This window comes from Choristoneura fumiferana, chromosome 25 (genome assembly GCF_025370935.1).
Source record: "Choristoneura fumiferana chromosome 25, NRCan_CFum_1, whole genome shotgun sequence".
NCBI classification, from domain to species: Eukaryota; Metazoa; Arthropoda; class Insecta; order Lepidoptera; family Tortricidae; genus Choristoneura; species Choristoneura fumiferana.
The window spans coordinates 9,816,629-9,836,874 of NC_133496.1; the positions used below are offsets into that span (position 1 = coordinate 9,816,629).

The following is a 20,246-nucleotide window of genomic DNA, read 5'->3' on the forward strand; positions in this document are numbered from 1 at the left end:
TTTTTTTTTAAATACTCATAATTGTTCTTGCATTGCATCCTATCTACATATCCGTACCAAAATTCAAGTCAATCCTATTACAAAAAGTGAGTGAAATTCGACTTGCAACATTTGAAGATAATTTACACTCCAATGGTTGTTTAATAAAAAAAACATAATTTGACTGTTTTGTCGAATAAATGTTTATTTTTATTCACTTCATAGTTACGTATTTGCTAACTTTACTTAACTATTGCCTTGACTTTAACCGCAATTTATAAGGTATAATACAACATATCTCGCGGCTGCGCTATTATCGTCTTCAACTATGTCAAGTGCTCCTAACTAAAATCCAAGTGCTTTGTAAAATAACATTTGTTGCCTGCCAGGTGGCTTTACCACCTTTGAATTACAGAGGAGCGTACGTTGTATTTTTATTTGTATCATACTATAATATTTAATCTTAACCGAGTTAAGTTGACAGGTATGATCTTAGAATAATTTAATCAATGTTAAGCGTGTCAAGTATTGTTTAATGTAAACGCAAAGAAAGTAAATAATAAAAAATAAAATAAATATCATGGGAAACTTGACACCAATTGACTTAGACCCAAACTAAGCAAGTACTATGGATACTAGGCAATGGATAAAGAAACATTCTCGGGTTTTGGATGTTTAATATGTATTTATATAAGTATATAAATACATATTAAACATTTTAGACCCGAGAACAAATATTCGCACAAATATCTGCCCCGGCTGGGAATCGAAGCTGGGACCTCAAGCTTCGTAGTCAGGTTCTCTAACCACTTGGCCATCCGATCGTTGAAAAAAAAGTGTTTATGGTTTTTTACAGACATCATTATATGGAATGTAATATAGTCGCAGTGAGATCAAAAGTAAATAATTAGTTAAAATAAAAGGGAGATTAATAATTGTAATAGCACTTAATTATATAAATAAAAAGAGAAGGTTCTTAAAAGTAAAATGACGTAGATTTAAATATCAGCAGTTAATCTTCATGATAATTGCTCATGTATTACACTTAGTTCTCAGATTACAGCTTCAATTAAAGTCGTGCCATTTCTAATTGCGTAGGCAGTGCTAAAGAAAGTTATAATATCAAAATAGTTACGTAAAATAAACTTGAAAGCTCTCGAAAACTTTCAGTAAGTACCGTAGCAAATACGGTATGAATTTTATTGTGCTTTCATATTAAGTTGATAAGCGACTAAAAATTTAAAGTAACAGTTTGCATAAAATAAAAATAATAATGAGGTAGTCCATTATAGTATTTCACACCTTTTAAAGCTATGATCCAAACTACGCTTATGAAGAATGTAATTCAAAATCAACGGATGAAAGTGAACTGAATTCTGAATCCACAATTTACAAAGGGCTGACGATTTCACTTACGCTATACAAGTCGCCTATCTCGACATTAATCAAAGAGAGCTGATGGTATGATTCCCACGTATCGTCGTGAACCATAGCACACAATAGATGAAGGTTAGAATAATTCATTACTTTGCAATTAGACCTCAATTACTTTTTTACATAAATGCCTTCATTTTCTCTTAGATGAGTACGCCAAGATAACTTAGGTTTGGTGAGAAATATGTTTGAAATGCAAAGTTTTGCCTCTATTATTACTGTCAACTTAATAATACAAATAGGGGATTACAATTTTTTAATTTTATTTTTATTTAATTTTTTTATTCGACTGGATGGCAAACGAGCAAGTGGGTCTCCTGATGGTAAGAGATCACCACGCCCATAGACAACTGCAACACCAGGGTATTGCAGATGCGTTGCCAACCTAGAGGCCTTAAGATGGAATACCTCAAGTGCCAGTTATTTCACCGGCTGTCTTACTCTCCACGCCGAAACACAACAGTGCAAGCACTGCTGCTTCACGGCAGGATTAGCGAGCAAGATGGTGGTAGCAATCCGGGCGGAATGAACGACGTCGTTGCATTTCTTTTGGTAATGCTTGTATTTTTTAACTGTGTTTGAAAAGCTAATTGTTCATCATTGTCTATTTAGGGTCCCGTTGACACAGCCATGGAAAATGAAAGTGTCTTTTTGTTTGTGTCATCTTTGATCATGGGAACTCATGCATTGAAAACTTCGTGAAAGCTAGTAATATAGCAGTTTAAGTACGTCAATTATCGATTTTGTTGCAAAATTGTCCGAAAACGCTGACTATTCCGTTTTAATTGCCGCAAGTTGCTTGATTTGCAAGTGTGTTAACTGTTTCTCTTTTAACTACTTCATAATGCGTTAAAGCCTGCCTAAATCTTCATTTAAATTACTATGTTTGATAATTTTATCATACCTACAGAGATTTGTAATGCGTTGTAAAAGAGGTTATAATGATCAAAGAAAATTTAAGAAAGACTCAAAATGCTATCATTAAAATTGATTGTCGTGATTCATGTGTTTAAATTGTCTTCTGTCATATTTACTTTGCGATTATGATTCTGTGTAACATAACATGAATCAATAAGACAGTGCTAATTGTCACTTAGTGTAGGTATTTCATGTTCCTACAAAAAAGTTTTTTTTTCATTGTTCATACCTTTGATACTATGAGGGCTTTGCCCGCAAGGAGGAAGAGGCCAGCGATGGCAACCGGCATCATAGCCGCCATCTTCATCGCGAATCCCATCGCCATCATGCCCATCATTTTCTTCATCTTTCCTCGTCCTGGAAAAAGCACGCGAACGTATTAGAAAATATGGAAATCCATTGATGTTGCTCCCATTAGTATGTCCAGAAATTATCATGAAATTTTGACAAAATGTCATAAGATCTTAGTAGATCTGATGGCAAGCTTGTTTTTCATCATACAACATTGCGTAATTACAATTTTAACATCTGGTTTTGTTCGTATATGTTTCTTTTTTTACATTAAACTGACCGTGATTGACCCCTATCTCACCTGATGTTAAGTGCAGATGAGGCCAAAGGTGTATCTCACTGATTCAGTAACATCCTATTCACTCTAGCCTTGAAGAGCCCTAGATTGTATATTTATCCGGCTGACCATACAAAAGAATTGCCTGCACTAATTCTTTGTATAAACTAAATTAGTTTGAAATGAACAAGACTGGTAAATAAATGACGCTTCAAACTTTATCGAACCAACATGCTAGAGCATACCGACATGAATTAGCATATTTATTCTATAGGAAACATTTCTTTTCCTTGGTTATTACTGTAACGGCAGTAAAACTACTGTTGCTTATTTTTTTTAGTATTCATTACTGATGTATGTCTGATGTATTGGCGTGTTGGAGGTGACTAATGAACCTGATATAAGAGCTCACTCTTGAAGATGTCTGCTGCTCACGACATTGGTCTCTTTTGCCATCTACTAACTTTGGAATCCAGTTCTCTGGTATAGAAGGCAATGGGAGACCACTATACTATTTCTCAAGAATTATAATAGTTCAATACACGAGCTTTATTCGACAACCGTGACCACTCTGTCAAGAGTTAATTATACTTGGTTTGGATAGGTATTTTATGAACTAAATGTATTAAATATAATGACCCGGATAACTCACGTCTTAAATCGAGTTTAGCTCGACATGTTTCGGGCTAATCCGTAGCCCTTCGTCTTCGGGATTTAAGACGTGAGTTATCCGGGTCATTATATTTAATATGAGTGAATCTCACGGTAGTTTCATGTTCAGAACTAAATGTAAACAAACTTCAGCTGCCAGATTTGGTAAATTCAAGGATTTTACACATTTTAATTATCGTATTACGGAAATGTAAATGTTTAAATAGTTTAAGACACCAATTGTTGTTGTTTTGTTTACATTTAGTTAAATATCTATCCAAATCACTATAACTTAAAAGAGACTGATGTATAATTCGGTATTATAATTTAGTATTACGTGTAGATAGTCATAGAAAAATAAAGACATTAAAAGATGCAAGTACAATTTGACTGATTAACTACGATTTTGTCAAAATGCAAATACTTGCTTCATTGACTATAAAATATCACTAACGATATTTTTCTTAAAAATAAATTAATTTAGTAACATGTTCATGACATTCCGTGTAAATGTGGAATATCAACGTCTATAATGAACATAATTATAGTTCGCTGGGAACAAGATACATCATCAATTGGAAAGGCCAAATTAGCCTTAGCTTCATGACCAACTAAAGCAGACTTCACGAATCCGTGATTGTTACTAAAAGTATTAACACTTTCACTTTGTTTCTCATAGTTAATTTTTCTACTGCTCCCGAAGAAGTTTATGAATAATCGAATACCTTAACTTAAATTCTGGATAATTATTGAAGGACGTTAAAACGTTAAGCTTTGTATTTTTAAGCTGAAATTAAAACCATAAGTCCATCACTATAAGTGAGATTATAAGACATAATTTTACACCTTTATAATAATATATATTGTAGTCAGATTTAAGCATCGTGTAAGTTTCCTTTATGACAGTCATTAGAAAAATATTATTGTAGATGGTTACAATGACCATAAACGCAGCAATGACCACGACATTTTGCTACAACAATTTTGTCATTTGAGGTTTTCTTTGACGTTGCTTGAGATGGTCTATTATTTAAATGGCTATGTAATGGGGCAGAAATTTTCCTTTGTATATGAAAATGACAAGAATAAAAGCTATTTTTAAGATGTTTGGCAGTAAGTAAGTAGAAAGTGCCGTAACCAGTAAATCACATGTGTTTAAGCTTAACCACTCAAAAAGATTGAAATAAGTTTATGTTTAATATTTAATTTTGAATACAAGCTTTTTTGCTGAATGTACTTTTTAACGACTGTACTTGAATTGTCATCAAAACTACTACATATCCGTACGCTAGCTTGAAGCGGATGTCATTAACCGTTTAAGAGTTTTATCCTGCAGAGGCGATCCTGGCTGGACCAGCAGAATCTCACATAACCACCAGGAAATGGTTGAACAATGGTTTGCGCATTTTGAAAACATAAATGATTACTTACATACGTTGAAAGTTAAAAAAAAGCTTGCAAAAATAGGCATGCGAATTTGCTTTGTAAATTGCATGCAAGTGAAACGTAATATTTTTGTGTATGAAGGAAGTCCAGAAGGACAATATTTTAACCCTTTACCAGGCGAAGGGATATATTCCTCCCACATCTTATATCGGTTACCGTAGTCAGGTTTTAACTCCAAACCTCCTACAAAATATTTTGTCAATCCCTGAAAATAGTATTTTATGATCTTCATTCACAAAACGCTTCTAAATCGCGTAATATATCTTTGGCAGCCGTTTAAATTCAATTGAACTCTAATTTCAGTAAACTACGGTGAAATTCGAACACTTTCCTTAATTTCTATGAAACAGAAGTACATAGGTCGAACAATTTTTTGATATTTTGTAGATTTTGAGTGTTGAAAGGTAATGTAATCGTAAACATTGCTAAATTTCATGCATTCTTGTGTATGACCAGAATTAGGATGTGGGTTGACATTATCCCATGGCCTTATTAGAGTTTAACTGTGCGGGAGCTATTCTTCCCATGGCCCGGTAAATTATCTTGTCATATCATAAAAACTCACGTAAGTAATAAAACTGTTTTTGTGTTCAACCTAGAGCGAATTCATGTACATAGCTATAAAATCTCCTTTAAAAGACTTTCCCTGAAGAAAAAGATGTGGGAGGAATATATCCTTCGCCTGATCAAGAATATAATAAGACAAAATCGAGTATGACAGTTAATTACTTAGACAGGCGATGGGATAACCGTGACTCACATTTTTATTTCTGGTTTAAAGGAACATCTCCGACTTTCGTAAATGCATTTTTTACAAGGCGTTCAATACGGTTGTAACAGTATATAAAATAACGTATGAAGACACGCGAGTTGTTAGGGGCCTGGTAAAGGGTTAATTTTCTGATATAATTTATTAGTTAATGCTGTTAAAAAATCACAAAACTTAACTTTATCAGATTGAGAATATTACAAAGCCACTTAATGTTAATTAGTCATTACTCATTAACCGCTCCACTGCGTACGATTATCTGACGATTTATTTGCAGTAATCAATCAATCATGCAATTGCGGTTCCGAAGGCGTCTACCTAATTAAAAACGTTTATAAGTAGTACTTTGTTTGTAGGAAGGAAACGGGGAAACATAGTGGAAATACTAGCTATTTCAGTTCCTAAACATATTGCTATTTATATTATAGTTAAGTGAAAGAACAATTTTTAAAAAGCTGCTTTTATTTTGTCTTGTCGTGTTTTTGAGAGCTAAATACATTCAAACAACTTTCTTGTACTATTATTTAGTCTCATGAAAGTGGATGATACATATATTATATTATTATCGATATTCCCAATTTTAGTTTTTTTCGACAACATGTCAAGGAGATTTGTTAGGTTTGATTTATAGTATTCCTGAAAAAAAAACTATCGTTTTGCGGATGGCGTTCTGAATTATATTAATTAGATTTAGGGACTGTTTCACAACCCACTGACTAATTTTATTTTACGGATAAATGTGATGCCGTCTCCGTCTATTCGAACAAAACAAACAGAGATGGCATCACGTTTATCCGTCAGATAAATTTATTCCATGGATGGTGAAACATGGGGTTAGTGTTGGTTTTTAATCTTCGAAATATCGCCAGATTCTCGTCAAAAATATTTACATAAAACACGTTACCTTCTTCAACGCCCTTGTTTAACTCCTGTCCTGTCATTTTGGGTAGAGACAACTGAATGGTCCTCGAGTTGGCAAAGGACGCAATCCTGTCCCACAGCATCGTTGTCAGCGTTTCATCCTTATCCTGTAGATTCCTTGGCAGTGTCGCTTCTATATCCTTTTCACTAATAGGAGCCACTTCAGGTTCTGACGTCTTTACAACCTCAATTCCATCTACGACAGGAATAGCTTCCATCCTTGCTACTCGATCGAAGAACAAAATAGCCTTCTTTTTCAAGCAAGGGACGATCCCATCTGTTCTTTGGCACTCTTCGTAAATCCTCATCATGCTCTTTACTCCCATATCCTCTCTCGGTGCTGAGTGAACTACCGCGACGGCTACCGCCAAAACAACCACTTTTGCGTACATTTTGAATGAACCACGCGGTACGGTAGGTAAAAAAAGACTGTTTAAGAACATAAGGCGCCGCGAGTATTTATAGGCTATGTAAGTTACAAAAAGAATTGTGCCTCTGAGATCGGGGACTAGGGCGAATGCACAACGGCAGAACTATGAATGAAGCCTCGGCGTTTGTTCGCGGTTTTAGAGGCATCGCGCCGTTCACCACCCGTGTGTTCCCACCGTTAGCATTTGCTGGTGTGTGGGTGTGTAGCGAAATGGAAAATTGTTTGTAAGTGTTGGTTTGTAGAAGGGAGGTACTTAGGGACGGAGGTGGCAAGTTGAGAAAAATGCTCCATTGTTTTGATGTGATCATGACACTTTTGACAAACTTATAGAATCATGTGCAAAACAACATTAAACTTCGATTAAACCGTTTTTATTTTTGGATAAAAATTCTATACTTATTCATAAGTCTGTTTATTTGTCTGTCACGGCTCATTTTCTCAGAAACAAGTGGTTGTTGAAATTAATACCCTCTTAGCTGTGAAAAAAAATAAAGTACCTACAACACGCAATAACAACCTTACGATAATTGTATTTTAAAACCAAAACTGAAAGAATCATAATTTAAAAGGAGCTGAACTCTAACTTAAAACAATAAAATTTGCCAAGAAATAAGACACAAGATGATTTGCAAATTTATTTTTGTATGCTTCAATTTTTTTCGAATTTTGCTCGCGCTTGGCCGGTTTCTATCGCTTTGTTTTTGGGGTTCTGTCGCTTAAGGCCCAAAGACATTTGGTTTTTGTTTTTATTTATTTGTTTTTGGTTTTAAATTTTGTATAAGGTGCTTGGAAAGGAGATGGGGTGTGCAGTTGGGAATAACCTATTATGGACGACTGGGATGGTAGGGCTTAATGTCTAGGCCCTAGACAGTGAAGGACTCTCACCAGCTTAAAAAACTCGGCTCCTTGTCCCTAACTCCCAGGAGTTGATTTTAATTGCTTAGGCAGCTTTTTAATTTGACCTTTGCTTTGACAGTGACAGCCTGTGTGAGAGATAGTATTGCTTCGAGCGATAAAGGGGCTACAAGTGCTATCTTATACTATCACGCCCCTTGCCTAGAGCGTCTTGCGGGTCATAATGGCGGAGAAAGAAAAGAAAATGAAAGTAAACTTAATTAACCTGTGAAGTTATAAGAATAAGAATAAGAATAAGTATGTTTTATTGGCTGATAAAAATAGATACACATACAGAAACACTGAAATTTACACATCCATGCCTATTCCTACCAGCAAAAATGGCCGCCACTCAGCTATGTGTCGCGAAAAGATCTGAAGATGATTTCCCGACGCTGATTTTCAGTGACGCCAGTAAGTTCGGCACAAATGATTCGGTATTGGTTTGGTAAACCACAATTTTTAAGGGGAGGTTATACAACCAATTTAAAGTTCAAGTTTACAAATACAAATCGTCTACCTACCTACTTTTATAAGATTTAGGGTCATTTGCATGGTGTAGGGTTAGAAAATTTAATCGTTTACCGTGAGGTGAATTACTGTTTCAGTCATTTTTAACCCCCGATGCAATGGGGTGTTATAAGTTTGACCGCTATGTGTGTCTGTCTGTTTGTCTGTGTGTTTGTCTGTGCACCGTAGCTCTTAAACGGATAGACCGATTTGAATGCGGTTTTTTAATTGAAATCAGGTTTTATAGCGATGATTCTTAGACATGTTTCATCAAAATTGGTTTAACCGCTATTTAGATATTGAACTTTGAAGTGTCTAAGTCGGGGGTTTTCCAAGTTTTTGTTGGTTAGGTTATGTTAGTGCTTAACTATTAGAAATACTTAGCTGCTTTAATGACTAAAATCTTTTGATTGCGTGGACTTGATCTAATTTCTTCATTGCTTTAGGAGACCTGACAGACAGACAGACAACAAGGTAAAAGGGTTCCATTTTTGCCAATTTACGGAACCCATCTAAATCATTTGACCTATTGCCACTCAAGCAAAGTCGTGGGTCCTAGCCCAGGCTCGGATCTCTACGTGGGGAAACCTGAACATATCGGAGAAGAAAGTCAATGGAGTAGTTCCCATTCCGCACTGGGCCCGCGTGGGAACTTGGCTCACCCCCTCTTATTTCGAAAAGAAGCCTGAGCCCTGCAGTAAGACGAGTACGGGCTGAGATTTTGAAAGAAGATAAAAAAAACCGGGCAAGTGCGAGTCGGACTCGCGCACCGAGGGTTCCGTACATATGTATAGGTATGTAAGTAAACGGGAATAGTGTCTTGAAGATATTTTTCGCTTTTTCCGAGTGATTTAAAACATCCAGTGTATGCAGAGCCCTACTCTTAAGCAAAATGTACGCAGTATGGGGTCAGATTATATTCGACTTGATATTTACAGACAGACATAAAAAATCAAGATTTTCAGACTTTTCTAGTTGGTTGTGTTATAATAGCTACCTTCATAGCAAATTTCAAGATTCTGAGTTCACGGGAAGTACCCGGTAGGTTTTGATTCCCTTGCGAGTTTCGAAAATTTGCGGAAATTTGCAGCATAAACGGCTCGACTCGGCGCGACTCGGCGGCTGCGTGTGCGTGTTGCGGCCGCCGAGTCGCGTGCTCCTGAGAGGAAGGGCTACGAAATAGCCCGAAACATGTCGAGCTAAACTCGGTTTAAGACGTGAGTTATCCGTTATAATATCATTTAATATGAGTGAGTTGGAGGAGGCCTTTACCCAAACAGGGGTCCATATTTCAATAGACTAAGACTAACAATAAATTTAAGGTATTGTATAGCAATCTTTCTTTTTTAAGGTTTAAATTTTTTTCTAACATTTAAAAATGTAAAAAACAAAATTAAGAAATATGGAATAAATGGCTTTATTATTATTATTATTATTATGAGTGAGTCTCACGGTAGTTTCATGTTCAAAACACGAATATCTTTTAAAATAATGAAGGCATTCGAAAGTAAATTCAATCTAACTCAAAATGAAAAAAATATTTTTGGGTGTCTGAAGTTTTCAGTAATCCAATACCTCGATACATTTTTGAGTATGTAAGGACAAAAAGTCATGGTGGCCTAGTGGGTTGACCTCAGGCTTTTCAAGCAGAGGATCGCGAGTCCAAATTTTGGCTTACACATCTGAATTGTGAAGAAACATGCAAAAACCTGCGAAGCGATTCAATGGTGCGTGTGAAGTTCCAAATCCATGCTGGGTGGACGTAGGAACTACGGTAAAAGTCATACATTATTTTAGGTCTCAAGGTCTAAAATGAGCGATTCAAAGCGACGGATAAACTCTGTTAAGTTTCCACTCGCTGCTATGATTGGCGTATTTAGTGTCAAATAATTATTGCTTATAAATCGATCTATCTGTGGGATTCTGTAATTGGCTCTGTGTTGCTATTCCTACTACATATATTGTGTTTTTAGCTGTTGGTTCTCCTTAAATAAATAAAAAAAACTATTATACAAATTCATAAGCAAACGAAATTAGTCCTAAGAGTTCCATTTGGCTCAGAGTTGTGGAACCTTCCGAAATCCTTCATCCCACTTCGGATTAATATAATAAATGCGAAAGTTTGTAAGTCTGTTTGTTTATTAGTTTGTTTACAGAGACCGATTTAGAGATATGTTTACAGAGAGTTTGAGTCTCGGGGAAGGTCATAGGATAGTTTTATCCCGGAAAGTTGCGTTGTCCCGCGGGACAGTGAAAACCGAAATTTACGCGGATGGAGTCGCGGGTAACAGCTAGTTCATAATAAATGTCTCCATACTAAAGTCACGCACATATGTGCTTCATAATTATAAAATAAAAAACCCCGACTGCCTTATAAAACTAAAATGAATAAAATAAGTCTAGTGGTCTAGAACTCTGTCAAGAAGCTTATTTAAGGTTCAACAGTCAGGACCCATTCAAATCGTAACCAGCTCAAAAAATCTTGGTAATGGGTCCCGACTGTTGAACCATAAATGAGCTTCTTGACAGAGTTCTAGACCACTAGACTTATTTTCTTTCTTTTAGTTTTAAAGGCAGTCGGGTTTTTTGATTTTATAAATTTTATGATTTTTATTTTATACTTTTTTGATATTTCTGTGAAAAAAGTAGATAAAAAGTATTATAACCCATATATATTTAGAATGGGCTAATTATTAGCTTTCATTTGATTCCCATATTGTTACAATACAAAAATATATTTTTTAATACCTTCGCCATATTTTTTTCGCAGACGCTATATTAAAATATTATATTACCCTATGTCACTCCGACAGTTATGACGAATTTAATGATACCTCATAATATGTTACAATCCGTCCAGCCACTTAGGCTGCAGCGAGGACCAAAGAAATGGACATACATACCTACATACATACATACTTACATACATACGCTCGAAAAACATAACCCTCCTTCGGGCAGTCGGGTATAAATATAGGTTGTTGACGCTCCCGCCGTTCCACACTTAATGCTACGTTATGAAGTGTAATGACTGACTAATTAAAATATTTCCGTCATGACTTCGTGAACATTTTTTTTAAACTGATGCCAATAGTTCTACTAATGCCTTTTATAATTCTGAATGTTTGAGAGTACCAGAGAGCGGAATTTTCATGGCATTTTTGATCTGTCGTTTCTTACTGATTCTACCTAAATAATATCGATATATTATACTTTAAATTAGATTGCTGTAAAATTATCATGTTTGTAGAGCGTTTTTTTCCGCATACAAATGGATATTTTACTGAATTAAGAAGTAGTTTAAAGCCGGAAAATATGAAAAAAAAACATCTAGGTAGTTCTTTTATAGAGACGTTAATGGAACACTAGTTAACATAACAACAGAGTTCCAATATGAAATTGAAAAAAAAAACTGAACTGAAATTATTAAATAATATTTTTTTATCTATTCATTCTTCATTGTATATGTCTATTTCACATTTTCACCTTCTCCAAAGTTAATTGGAAGAGATCGCTCTTTAACTTGAGGCCGCTAATTGTTTACCTCTCTACTTTTAATCTTCCTTAGTACCTATTATGTTGTGTATCGATATATTTATTTTTATCGGAAGTCGATAAGTGATAAGTCACTATGGTAGATCAAAAAGTGCCATGAGAATTCAGCTCTCTTTATTTATTTATTTTATAATACTTTTTTAATAATATAATATACAACCGAAGCGTTTCTGTTACTAATTGGAATCTTCGTGGAAGTCTGGAAACTTGTGATGTTCTGGCTGAAACTCTGGCTGTTATATACTAACGAGGAAGATTATGATTCAGCAAAGTGTTTTGATGCATGCGTCGTTGGTAAAACTCAACAAAGTCCTTAACGACAATGAATTCATAATGCGGGAAACCCTGAAACTAGTGACTAGACTATTCCAGGTTTATTTCAATGATGGAAAATGCTATTTGAAATTTTATCCTCATCATCATCATCATCTTGGCCTAAATATGTCCACAAGTAAGTTAAGGCCTCAACCGCTACTATAAAAGTATCTTTATTTTTCAAATAAACAATATTGGGCCTGTTTTACCAACTCACTGATAAATTGTATGTATGTGGTAGATATGTAATTTTGTCTCTTTTTGTTTTGTCCAAATAATCTTTATTATTATCATAAAAGGCTGGGGCAGATATTTGTATGAATAAAACGAATGTTAGTTCTCGGGTCTTGGATGTTTAAAATGTATTTAAGTATATGTGTATGTAGTATATGTATTTATCTATATGCTTAAGTATGTTTATCCGTTGCCTAGTATCCATAGTACAAGCTTTGCTTAGTTTGGGACTAGGTCAATTGATGTCAAGTGTCCTATGATAATTTATTTATTTATTTTACTATCGTATTTTTATTAGTAAATAAAGAGATGACATAAGGCTTTTAAAATATACTGCCCTCTTAAGCCAAAATGCGCTATCTCAAAAAAAATACACTTTTGAGTTATTAATACTAATTATGTAGCTTAAAACATTCTGCATCACATGGTGTAAATGACAGAAAAGCGTTTTTTTTTTCACGAAAATATTACAGGCTTGCAAAAAGTATTACTCGATTCAGAAATCTGCTTGTAAAATTTAAGCTATAACTACAATTTTTTTATTAGTGTCAAGTTGCTTTTTAAATACGTGAAAAAAATCACGACAGTAAAATCTAAAAAAAAGAAAGAAAAAAATAGTACATCTAATTAAGTTCTACAAGTTAATGGGTAATGTCTTTAAAAAAACCGGCTAAGAGCGTGTCTGACACGCCTGAAATGTGGTTCCGTATCCATTACGAAAAAATTAAGTAATATTTTTCTAAGGATTTCGTATTTTAAACGGAATCTTCCATAGTTTAGGTAAATTTATACCTTAGGCTGCTATTTACTCTTAAGCTACTAATAATTCTCAAGCAAACTTAACCGTTATAGTTTTCTTCGAAAGTTTGATATACTTACTACCATCCTGAATTTTTCAAATTTTTCCACCCACTAGTTTAGATTTTAGAGGGGGGCGGGGGACGCTCGATTTTAATGAAAATGCAATTTAAAGTTGAATATTTCGCAAACATATCACTGAATCGAAAAATCGTCTTAGCAAACCCGTAATGGTTTTAAACGACCTATCCAACGATGTACCACACTGGGTTCGATGAGAAAAAAAAATCACCCCCACTTTACGTCTATGGGAGGTATCCTAAAAAAAAAAATATTTTGATTTTTTATTGTACCATTTTGTCGGCATAATTTACATATATATCAGTGCAAAATTACAGCTTTCTAGCATTGATAGTCCCTGAGCAAAGACAGACAGACATGGCGAAACTATAAGGGTTCCGTTTTTGCCATTTTGGCTCCGGAACCCTAATTACTACGTTCTCAATGTTTTCTGTAATGTATTAGTACAGAACCATACACTGCATGTGCTCCAAAATGAGCAAAACAACGGCACGGCCGTACCATCAGGATTTCAGGCATTCAGGTTATTTTCAACTTCTTATAATTTTGTGCTGGCTACAGTTTTATTTTATCTACCTACTCGCCGACAAATAGGACTTTCCCGGTCTCATTGTAAAATCCATCCTTAAAATTATTCTGGATTCTCAACTTAGTCACAGATCTCCAAGCGCTATATCCTAGTCGGTACGGAATTAGCTGGGTCTTACCAACGTCGCATTCATCAGAGCATTTTGCACGGCACTTTGTTGAATCACCTTAATCTACTTGGCAGTACATAACATCCACACTTCCAGCCATGAACATCATAAGTCTCCAGACTTCAGACGAAGAAGCTTTAGGAGTACAATCCAAATTGTAAGTACTTTTATAATCAATCAATTAAATGTTATTGGGCTATTTGCTGTAAGCTATGGTAACCTAGTATTTAGGAGCAAATTATTAAGGCTCGAAGTCGGTTTCACGAATTAAAAAAATTCGAAGTTTGAATTTCGAGCATTGTTCTTTTTAAAGTTACCAATATCGCAACTGAAGATCAGTACTAGCTGTAACGCTGGAGTCGTACCTACTAAGAGAAGTGTACTTTGTGATAATTGTTACTAAGTTTTTTTTTTTGTGTATTCTATTGTAACTCTTGTGATGTGCCTAAATATGAAAATTTATATATTCTAAAGCCTTTTTAAATATAAATAGGCAAATTGACACGAATGATGTTTAAAGTCTGCTCGTATCGTACTTATACACGATTTATTTGTTTTGAATATCACTGGAATTTTAAGAAATTTCTAGTTTTTATATTCGATTTTTCAAAATGTTGTTTGTAAATAGGCTTCGTTGAGTAATTTTTATGTCATAATTTTGTTACAGTACTGGAACTAAAAACAGATCAAGCATGACGTCGAAGCTAGTACTCTTGCTCCTTGTGATCCTAGCTATTGCTTCGATGCAGTACGGCGTCGAAGCATGTGAAGCACTGCTTGGCCGGGTAAGTAAGCATATCAAGTAAAACAAAAGGAAGAAAAGCTTGTGATACTAAGTACTAAAATAATTAGTTCAAGACTATCTAGAACGTACTATTTCCATCTCCTTTCTGCTGAGATATTGTATTGTTTTCCGTGATATTATGTGTATATTGGAAGCCGTGGTGGCCGAGTGGTTTGACCTATGGCCTCTCAAGCAGAGGATCGTGGGTTCAAACCCCGGCTCGCACCTCTGAGTTTTTCGAAATTCATGTGCGGAATTACATTTGAAATTTACCACGAGCTTTACGGTAAAGGAAAACATCGTGAGGAAACCTGCACAAACCTGCGAAGCAATTCATGGTGTGTCTGAAGTTCCCAATCCACACTGGGCCCGCTTGGAAACTACTGCCCAAGCCCTCTCATTCTGAGGGGAGGCCGATGCCCTACAGTGGGACGTATATAGACTGGGATGATTTTATTCTATTGAAACTACTCCAAATAACTCCGAACGAGTCAGCTGTTAGATATACATTATATAAGTAAGCAATTTTGGGTACTGGATTTAGGTCTAGGGCCACATTTTCGAGCAGTTTCGGGAAAAAACATTTGCACGGTTGTACTAGTTGGAAGCGATCCGTTTAGTGAACAAGCATGCACAACCCCAAGGAAGAAGAAAAAATGTGTTTTCATGCATGCTTGAATGTTTGTTATATTAATGTTTTTTGTTTTAGTGCTCAAAACATGAAGACTGCTGCAGCATGTGGTGTGCTCACTCCTGGCTAGGACACTATTGCAGCGTACGCACCAAATAAAAGTCTTCAGTCAGAAGTTGCGATAATAATGTTACACAGAAAAGTTAGGTTATGATTGTAATCAAAGATTAATTCTGCATTGAAATTTGCTGTTGTAGATATATAAACTATGTAATTTGGAGAACTAATGGTCGTTAATATAAGTGCGATTTATTTACCAAAATTGTAGCAAAACTAACCTTAAGTCTCGTTTGAGGTTATTTCAAGTTTTTTATAATGGTACTTAATACGTGCAACAACCGCTATTTAATATAATTTTCTGTCATATTCTTGCCAAAATCGAAAAAAGCAACTATAAATAAAAATGTTTACTAATATTTTATTACTTTTTATCCCGACCACTTCTATTTCTAAGGCTAATATTTCATCAACGGTTCAATTAATTGGTTGAAAGTTTGCTTAGAATAATAATTAGAATACTTAGGTAATGAAATTAGGAGTCGATTTCAATTGAAACAGTCATTATGTTTGCATCATTACTTTTGAGATCTACAATAACACAGACTGACTGATGTACTTTAATTTTATAATAGGTATAATATTGCTTAGTTTAAAGTTGGGGCTTAAAACAGAACACAATAAGTATATTTTACAAGCTTTTATTTAGTTTCACATGTCCCGTTGTCTGTCTGTCTGTCATCAAATCTTGCAAGTCAAATTCGACCAACTTCCAGTGGTTGAATTGACTTGAAATTTTGTATACTTATGTTAATTGCGTGGCAATACAATAATCTGGTAGTGAAATCCTGGTAGTCCGGCCAGGATCGTCTCCACAAGACGAAACTCTTCAACGGTTAATGGCATCGACTTGAAGTTTGGTATGCAAATGTAGTTTGGGTGACAATCCAGCACAGTCAACAAGAAGTACAATCAGCAAAAAGAGTTTGTATTAAAATTGAAAATTTTACCAAAACTTATTTTTAACATTTATTATCAACTAGCCGTTGCCCGTGACTCCGTCTACGTAGAATTCGCTTATCGCTATCTCGCAGGTGATATGAATTGTTCCGGGATAAAAAGTAGCCTATGTATTTCCTCGAGACTCCAACTGTCTCTTTACGGAATTTCCTCTAAATCAGTTCAGCAGATGAACCGTAAAAAGGAAAAACAGATAAACAGACGGACAGAACTGATTTCACATTTATGATATTAGTAGGGATTTATGAAAATGTAAACGATTATGGAAAAAACAACAAATTAAAAAAAATCAAAAAATCCGACTGCCTTAAAAAAATATAAAAAAAACATTAAATTAAAAAAATACAAAAAGCCCTACTGACTTAGAAACTAAAAGGAAGAAAATAAGTACAGTGGTCTAGAACTTTGTCAAGAAGCTCATTTAAGGTTTCACCACAGATTTTTTCGCTGGTTACCAAGATTTTTTGAGCTGGTTACGATTTGAATGGATCCCGACTGTTGAACCTTAAATGAGCTTCTTGACAGAGTTATAGACCACCAGACTTATTTTCTTCCTTTTAGTTTTTAAGGCAGTAGGGTTTTTTGATTTTTTTTAATTTAATGTTTTTTATTTTATACTTTTTTGATATTTCTGTGAAAATAGTAGATTAAAAGTATTATAACCCATATATATTTAGAATGGGCTAATTATTAGCTTTCATTTGATTCCCATATTGTTACAATACAATTTTTTTTATTCCTTCGCAATATTTTTTTTCGCAGACGCCATATTGAAATATTATATACCCTATGTCACTCCACCAGTTACGACGAATCCAATGGTACCTCATAATTATGCTACAATGCAGCCGTTAGGTTGTTTGAGGACCAAAAGAAGGTTGACACCATACCCACATAGGTACATACATATATACATACTTACATACACACATACGCTCGAAAAACATAACCCTCCTTCGGGCAGTCGGGTAAAAGAAGAAAACAAGTCTAGTGGGATAGATCTGTTAAGTAGCTAACTTAAAGTTTAACAGTCGGGACCCATTACTACAGAATTTTTGAGCTGATCACGATTTCAATGGGTCCCGACTGTTGAACTTTAAGTTAGCTACTTAACAGAGTTCAAGCCGACTAGACTTGTTTTCTTCTTTTTAGTATTTTTTAAGGCAGTCGGGTTGGTTTAACCCGGTAGAAATTTAACAGTAATCATTTGGTGTTAACACATTGAAACAGCCCTTAGTAAATTAACCAATCACAACCGTAACACAAAATTTGTGATACATTTATGTGTTATATTAGACGGAGACGGCATCACATTTAACCGCCAGTTAACACTAATCAATGGATGGTGAAACAGCCCCTTAATGTCAAAGTTGTTAAACGGACCTTATGATACTGAGCGCCAATCAGCCACTGTAGTAGGCTGATCTGTAACAGAACCCTAAAATTATTGGCGAATATTGAAACTGTCGTGGATAAATACAAGACTGATTGGTACAGTCACCAGCATTAATATCTGCCACAGCGGAGCGTGCAAAAATATCTGACACGTCCTTCCGGCCCTAGAAATAGAGTCTTATCAGATATTTATGCACGCTTGTTGTGTCAGATATTGGTGCTGGTGACTGTACATGTACCTATTTAATTGTCATGGTTACGTTAAAACAATAATATTGTATTGTATTGTATTTTTAAAACTCTTTATTGTAAGATTGGTTTTTTGGAATCTTTTGTATTTTTTATTTCAATTCCAAATTTTTACTTTTACGGTCATCCCGTAGAACCTAAATTGAAAATACAAACTGAAATATAGATGCACAGAAAAACCAGAAAAATAAGACCATCACTGGGAATCGAACCCAGGTCCTCGGTATTCCGTATCGCGTGCTATACCGCTACACCACTGACCACAGACCATCCTGGGAATCGAACCCAGGATGGTGATGGTCAAGTGGTGTAGCGGTATAGCACGCGGTACGGAATACCGAGGACCTGGGTTCGATTCCCAGTGATGGTCTTATTTTTCTGGTTTTCTGTGCATCTATATTTCAGTTTGTATTTTCTCTTTATTGTAATAAAAAACACATGAAATAACAGAACACAGGATAATAAGATGAACCTAATACCTAATAATAACTACTAATTGGTGAATTAGACCCGCAAGCGTGTCAAGACTTGACATTTTAATAAAGTTGTGATGTTCCATAGAGGCCGAGAAATCAAATTGGTCGACTACAGATGAAATTTGACACCATCCCAGCCCTATATACGTCCCACTGCTGGACACAGGCCTCCTCTCAGAACAACAGGGCTTGGGCCATAGTTCCCACGCGGGCCCAGTGCGGATTGGAAACTTCACACGCACCATTGAATTTGCACAAAGCTGCGAAGTTTGACACATTTTATATTTATTTTTGGAGACAGAGAAGGCATATCAGGATATAAAATGACATAAGCTGTGTTTAGAAAAATATGGCTTTTATTTCAAGTCACCCATTACAAATTCACAAAATAAATCACAGAAAATTAAATAAAATTGCAGTTACATCCTAGTACCTTAATGCTATGCTCAGCTTGCCAACTTGCACCTACGTAGAATGATATTAATATTAGCTGCAGTAATGACATATAACTATTTATTTTCCGTGTAAATTTTCTTTGGAACTTCTCAGTAAAGACTTCTATTTTGTGCGAACGCTGCAGTAGTGTCCAAGCCAGGAGTGGGCACACCACATACTGCAGCAGTCTTCATGTTTAGAGCACTGAAATGAAATAAAATGATAGTATTAAATATTACGACGAGTTCTGGAGTGGAGACTACGTCTCGGCAAATGTAGAGTAAGACGCCCTCCGGCCAGATGGAGTGACGATCTGCAAAAGGCTACTGGTGGAAGCTGATGAATGAAGCCGAGAACAGGGCGCAATGGTGCTAATTGAGGGAGGCCTATGTTCAGCAGCTCTCTTTGGTGATTACGTAACATTTGAATGACCCCTTTCCAAGTTTCGGAATTAAATAATTATACAAAAATTGCTCGTTTAAAATGATTTTGTGTAAACTTACCCTGCCAAGTAATGCTTCGCATGCCTCTGCACCGTACTGCATCAAGAAAATAGCCATGATCACAACAAATAGGAGCATTAACTGCGACATTCTGCTTGATTTCTTGGATTTACGTTCTGTAACAAATTTAACACTAACTTATAACACTATGATTGATTACGAAAAGCCGCAGTAACCATAGGCCCTACTGCCACTAGGTTTGACCTAAGGCTTCTCAAAAAGAGGCTCATTGGGATAATATCTTTGAGTTTTTTTTTAATTTAACATTAGCTTTTCGTTAAATACATTTGGCAACTCTAATCTACATTTCTGTTATCTGTGTGAATTATTTATTATTTTATTCTATCGTATTCAATAGACATCTTTGAAACAGTAAAGTTTCCAATATGCATGATGAACCTTCTGAGACTCACTCATTTCATTTGAAGAAGACGGTATGATATCTCCTCGTCTATTCCCCCGTGTACCAGAGGCCGTATTGTTTGACGTTTCTGA

The 20,246-nt window shown here is 35.3% G+C and overlaps 1 protein-coding gene across 1 annotated transcript in view; it reads right to left on the reverse strand.

The window, feature by feature from the left end:
• Osi12 (DUF1676 domain-containing protein Osi12) overlaps nucleotides 1-7,197 on the reverse strand; it is a 21,440-nt gene extending 14,243 nt beyond the window's left edge. Inside the window, exons 1-2 of the mRNA XM_074107089.1 lie at nucleotides 6,670-7,197; nucleotides 2,561-2,688 (exon numbers count right to left, since the gene is read on the reverse strand). Coding sequence (XP_073963190.1) covers nucleotides 2,561-2,688; nucleotides 6,670-7,129 — 588 coding nt within the window. The 5' untranslated portion in view covers nucleotides 7,130-7,197. The remainder of the gene's footprint in view (nucleotides 1-2,560; nucleotides 2,689-6,669) is intronic.
• Nucleotides 7,198-20,246: the final 13,049 nt, after the last annotated feature.